Here is a 5,795-nt window from a genome sequence, read left to right as displayed (position 1 = left end):
GGCTGGCCGCGCGAGCGCTCACCCGCTCCGCCTGCGTCGGCCTGGCTGCTGGCGGCGCCGCCGCCTCCTCCAGCCCACCGCGGTCCTGGCCGTCGGGCTGTTCTCTCGCCGTCCCGCAGTCGCTCTTTAACATCCCGTAAAGTCTCACGGAATCCCCCACGTCCCATAATGAATCCTGGCGGCGGCGCCCCCCCCCCCCCGCCTTGTAGCCGCACGGCGTTCGGGGGTGCGGGTTGCCTCTTCCCTGAGCTCCTCGGGGAGAGCTGCGCTGATGGGCCGGCTGCGCTCGGGCACCTTGCGGAGGAGCCGGTGTGACGTGCTCCAGTTACTGCTGATGAGCTTTTTGCTGGCGTAAGGGTATTTTTTTGCTGCTCAGCCCTGTTGTTTTGGGAGGCGTCGGTAACTCCCTSTCTGTGGTAGGAAGTTTGCTCGTCCACAGCGTTAAGGATTTAACTGCTCTAACTGTTTTGTGCTTGGCATCCTGACCCCCGTGGTCCTGTCACTGTGAATCGCCAGATCTGGGGTGCGTTTCGCTCCTCACAGGACCGCGGCTGCCCAAAGCACTGCCGAACCTCTCGCCTAGCTTTCCCTTCCTGCTACTGGCAACGGCGTTCCAGGATTTTGTCTCGGCAGCTTGCTTGGGGAGAAGGGACAGCTTTGTGGGGTCACCTGGGAAGCCTCTTTAGAGGACTTTGTATTGCTTTGAGGCAGTAGTAAAATACGAGCGCAAATGGCAAAAAATTTGAGCAAAAATCCTCCCTGGAGGCTTCTTCTGCCTTTGCGTGGGACTCGGATCCTGGCTGCAGCACCCCGTGCTGCGTCCCCAGGGGACGCGCTCAGTACTGGGTTGGGTGTTTCYTTTTTGTCACCCACTGAACATGGCCAGCTCTGACTTCCTTGTCCTGACTTGATTTCAGAGCTGTTGCAAGGCCCGTCTGAAGGGCCTGCTCCTGCCCGTGGAGGTTTCAGCCCRCTCTAATGGGCAGCCATGCGTTTCCAGCAGCGTTGGTGCTTTTGGAAAAGCTCTGCAGCCTTTCAAAATTTCTTTCGTAACACGAGGCGGTCCTTGCAATAACCCTCTTGAAACACAGACTTTGGTTCTGTGGAGCCACAGAATCTCTGCCAGCAGCATTGCTGCCTGGTTGCTTCTTCTGCAGCTCCTTTGAGTCTGGACTCGCAGACGCACAGAGAATGGCTAAGGTTGGCAGGGACCTCTGGCGATCATCTAGTCCAAGCCTCTGCTCAAGCAGGGTCACCTAGAGCGTGTTGTCCAGGATTGCATCCGGACGGCTTTGCAATGTCTCCAAGGAAGGAGACTCCCCAACCTCTCTGGGCAACCTGTCCCAGTGCTCTGTCACCCTCACAGGAAAAAAATCTTCCTTACATTCAGAGGGCGCTTCCTGTGTTTCGGTGGGTGCCTCTTGCCTGTCAGTCTGGCCCCATCTTTATACCCTCCCTCCAGGTACTTACACACGTTGATAAGRTCCCCCCTCTGCCTTCCCTTCTCCGGGCTAAACAGGTCCAGCTCTCACRGCCTTTCCTCACATGAGAAATGCKCCAGTCCTTTCATCAYCTCAGTGGTGCTCTGCTGGACTCTCTCCAGTACCTCTATGTCTCTCTTGTCCTGGGGAGCCCAGAACTGGGTACAGGACTCGAGGCCTCCCCAGGGCTGAGCAGAGGGGCAGGATCACCTCCCTCCACCTGCTGGCACAGCTCTGCTTTCCTAATGCCCCCCCAGGATACCATGGCCACAAGGGCACATTGCTGGCTGATGCTCAGCCTGTCGTCCACCAGCACTCCCAGGCCCTTCTCTGCAGAGCTGCTCTCCACAAGGTCAGCCCCCAGCCTGTACTGGTGCCTGGGGTTATTTCTTCCTCGGTTCAGGACCCTGCACTTGCCCTTGTTGAACCTCAGGAGGTTCCTCTCCGCCCAGCTCTCCAGCCTGTCCAGGTCTCTCTGAATGGCAGCACAACGCTCTGGGGTATCCGTCCTTCATCCAGGTCACTGATGAGTAACTTGAAAAGACTGGACCCAGTCCTGAGCCCTGGGGGACACCACTAGCCACAGGCCTCCAACTAGACTCCATGTCACTGATGACGACCCTCTGAGCTCTGCCTTTCAGACAGGTCGCAATCCACCTCACTGTCCACTCGTCTAACCCACACTTCCTGAGCTTCTCTAGGAGGATGTTAGGGGAGACAGTGTCAAAGGCCTTGCTGAAGTCAAGGTACACAACGTCCACTGCTCTGCCCTCATCTACCCAGCCAGTCATTCCATCACAGAAGGCTATCAGATCGGTTAAGCAGGATTTCCCCTTGGTGAATCCATGCTGGCTGCTCCTGACCACCTTCTTTTCCTCCATATGTCTGGAGATGACATGCAGAAGGAGCTGTTCCATCACCTTTCCAGGGATGGAGCTGAGGCTGACCAGCCTATAGTTGCCTGGGTCCTCCTCCTTGCCCTTCCTGAAGACTGCAGTGACCCTGGCTTTCTTCCAGCCCTCAGGCACCTCTCCAGTTCTCCAGGACCTTTCAAAGATGAAGGAAGGTGGCCTAGCGACACCATCGGCCAGCTCCCGCAGTGCCCGGGGTGCAGCCCGGCAGGGCCCACGGGTTGGTGGCTGTCAAGTTTGCCTAAGTGATCTCTAACCCGACCTCCGCCGCCGAGGGGAAGTCTTCGCGGCTCCAGACTCGGTCTGGGGGTTTGAGGCTCAGGTGCCCTGTTAGGGTGCCGAGGTGCCGCACCGGGGAGCATCGCGGTGGGGCTAGATTTCATCTCACCTGAGCTTGGGCAATGGCGTGGGCGAGCAGGGGATTTTTTTTTCCCCTTCCCCCAAACAGCTTCCACCTCCTGCGACAGAGCGGGAAAAGCTTCGGGCGAAGCCCKTCGCGCGCGAGCGGCCGGAGCTGCAGAACTTCTCCAGAAGCCCTTTAAAGCCCTTTCACGTCTCCTGCTGCTTTCCTGCGGCTCCCCACACGCGAGCCCCGGGAGCCCCGTACATAAATAGCGGGATAAGCACGACCGAGCCCGGCGAAAGGCCCGTCCGCCGCCCCCGCCCGTCGCGCCCTTCGGCTTTCACAACGCAGCTCTCGCCAGGGCGGAGGAAGGACGGATCCGGTGGCCTCTCCCGGCCCCCTGAGTCTTTCCGGGGCCGGATGAGTAAAACTGATGTGTCTGAGCGGATGCCCAGGGAAAAGGGAATTTGCCGCCGGCACGGAGCTCAGCTCCTCCGCCCGCGTCCCGGGAGATGCCGGGGGGAAGTGGCCGGGCCGATTTGGGGTGATCTCCAGCCGGGGCCCCCGCCTCGCCGCGGGAAGCGGCGGGGTCGGCTGGACTTTATTCCGGCCGAGAGCAACTTCCCCGCAGGCGCGCGCGAACTCCGCGCCGGGATGCGGCCCCCCACCCGCCCCGGGGAACCGCGGCACGGCACGGCGAGGGAGAGCGCCGGCCTCTGGGAACGCCCCGGCGGGCGCCCGGCCCCRGGGGCAGGACGCGGCCACGCTGAGCGCCGCCGCAGCCCCGGACCGCGAGCTCCGCTCTGCCCCGCGGCGGGCGCAGCCCCGGCCCGTCTGGGCGAGCACCAAGCTGGGGCCTGACGCAGCGGTGATGGCCGCTGCCGCGGTCAGAGCCTGCGGTGCCGGCAGGAGCCCAGCTTTCTCGTGCAGGAGAGGACAGGCCGGGTCCTGGGTGGCGAGGCCCCTGCCTCCCGCGTCCCGTCCGTCCCGTGTCATCCCCACAGCGTCCTCGGACGTCCCGCTCAGGCCGCGGTCCCACATCCCCTCCGGGCATCCTGCCTGGCTCACGTCCCCGTGGTGGCCTCAGCTGTCCCCCCCCCCAGCATCCCCCTCAGTCCATGTCCTTCCCAGGTGGCCTCCCAGGGCATCTCACCTCGCCTGTGTCCCTATGGTGTCCCCCCCCCGAGGTGTCCCTGCTGGCCCGTGTCCCTACATCCTCCAGGCGACCCACCTGGCCCACATCCCCCCCAAGCCTGTGTCCTAGCATCACCTCYGGCATCCCACCCAAGCGTCCCACCAACCTATGTCCTCACAGTGTCCCAACCAAGCGTCCCACTGGTCCATGTCCCTACTGCAGCCCACTCAAGCATCCCCCTAACTCACGTCCTCACGGTGTCCCACCAGCCCGTGTCCCCACAGTGTCCTACCCGAATGTCCAACCTGGCCCCTATCCCCACGTCCCCCCCGGGCATTGCACCCAGCCGTAGTCCTAGAGCACCCCCCGGCGTCCCACCCAGCTGGTGTCCCTGCATCCCCCACGTGTCCCACGTGGTTGATGTCCCCATCAGGTGTCCTCCACCAGGCAGTGTCCCCCACGCGTCCCACCTGACCCCCCAGGCATCTCCCCCCAGCCTGCATCCCTTGGGGCTGCACCAGCCCCTCCCTCRCGACGCCCCGGGGAGCCAGCGTGGGAGCCCAGCTGGGGGGTCGTGGTGGGGGGAAGCCCCCGGTTTTATTGTCTCAGCCCAACCGGACGGTGCCACCCAGGTGGACGTTGAAGTGGATGCTGGGCCGAAAGCGCCGCAGCCTGCCGAAGAAGCGGCCGATGCGGCCCCGCTGCACCAGCGCCGGCTGCGGGAGGAGAGCGGCGTCACGGAGGGCGCGGGGCCGCGCGCGCCCCCGGCTCCCCCAGCCCGCGGCTGGGCGGGATGGGGAGCGGGCGCGGGATGGGGGGGGAATCCCGGGCGGGGGGCCCAGGCGTCCGGGGCAGCCTCCCCCCTGCCCACACTCACGTCGGAGGAGGCGTCCACGCAGCGCAGGTCGATCTCGGAGGAGCCCTGCAGCACCTGCACCGACCCCATGCAGTCCTTGATGACCTGGGGAGACGGAGACGGACGGGGGGCGTCAGGGGGGACGGGGGAGTCGGAGGGGAGATATGGGGCACCATGGGGGGGACACGGGGCCCCCGCTCACCCCGTTCTCCTTGAAGTCGCAGTCGTCGAGGCGGAYGTGGGTCCCCGGCGTGCACTCCGTCTCCATCAGGGTGAAGTTGAGCCCCCGCAGGCTGCTCAGCTCCACGTCCTGCCGGACACAACAGCGTGAGGGTCCCCGGCCACCCGGGGGGGGGGGGCCGGTCCCATCCTGTCCCACCCCATCTCCGTCCATCCCATCCCAGTCCCATCCCGGTCCTGTCCCCGGGACTCACCAGTGCCGGCTCGGGGTCGGCGCTCAGCAGCCTGAAGATGTTTCGCACGTCGGGGCGCTGGTTGAAGGCGTCCACGGCCTGCGCCAGAGCCTGGGGGTAGGTGAGGACGGGCGACGTGGCCAGGCCCCCGGCCGCCCCCAGCCCCGCCAGCAGCAGCAGCGCCCAGCAGCCCGGCATTGCGGCGGCGTGGCACGGCACGGCACGGCGCCTCGGCTCCTTTTATGCCCACTGCCGTCACGCTTGGGCAACAGCGGCCGCTTGGGCAACGCCGCGCTTGCCCCACTCGCCCCACCACCAACGGCTTCATTGCGCCAGGACGCCGAAGCCGGGGGCAGCTCCCGCGTTGCGCCAGGCTTGGGGACCCTCCCCCTCGCCCCCAGGCCCTTCTCCCGTTTCAGTCCAGAAAGGACGGAGCAGAGGGAAGGAGCCGCCGCCGCTCGAGCCGATCGCACCTCCCTGGCTCCGTGGGATGGTTCGCGCGGGTGCAGTATCTACACGGGATTTTCCACAACTACCAAGTTTTGCTTTAACTAGAGGCCTCCCGCCCGGGCGTCCCCCCACCGCGAGTCGCGGCCGGAGAAGCGACTTCGTTTCGATTCCACCGTTCTTGTTTTTTCTTCTGGAAGAGCCTTAGC

General features: G+C 64.6%; 1 protein-coding gene across 2 annotated transcripts; it reads right to left on the bottom strand.

The window, feature by feature from the left end:
• Positions 1 to 4,435: 4,435 nt before the first annotated feature.
• LOC146588070 (cathelicidin-2-like) lies at positions 4,436 to 5,654 on the bottom strand. 2 transcript variants are annotated; one of them, XM_085318597.1, is made up of 4 exons: positions 5,161 to 5,654; positions 4,929 to 5,036; positions 4,748 to 4,831; positions 4,436 to 4,586 (listed from the first exon to the last, which is right to left on the bottom strand). In XM_085318597.1, the coding sequence occupies exons 1-4, from the start codon at positions 5,335 to 5,337 to the stop codon at positions 4,476 to 4,478; spliced, it is 480 nt and encodes a 159-aa protein (XP_085174723.1). In that variant the 5' UTR covers positions 5,338 to 5,654; the 3' UTR covers positions 4,436 to 4,475. The 2 variants fall into 2 exon arrangements, with proteins under 2 accessions (XP_085174723.1, XP_085174722.1); XM_085318596.1 differs by having other exon boundaries at positions 4,436 to 4,831; positions 4,929 to 5,654.
• Positions 5,655 to 5,795: the final 141 nt, after the last annotated feature.

Source organism: Rhea americana, unplaced genomic scaffold, assembly GCF_003343005.1.
Source record: "Rhea americana isolate MKP2758 unplaced genomic scaffold, rheAme1 scaffold_543, whole genome shotgun sequence".
NCBI classification, from domain to species: domain Eukaryota; kingdom Metazoa; phylum Chordata; class Aves; order Rheiformes; family Rheidae; genus Rhea; species Rhea americana.
The sequence above is the reverse complement of the archived record's forward strand: the minus strand, read 5'-3'. Positions and strand labels throughout refer to the sequence as shown.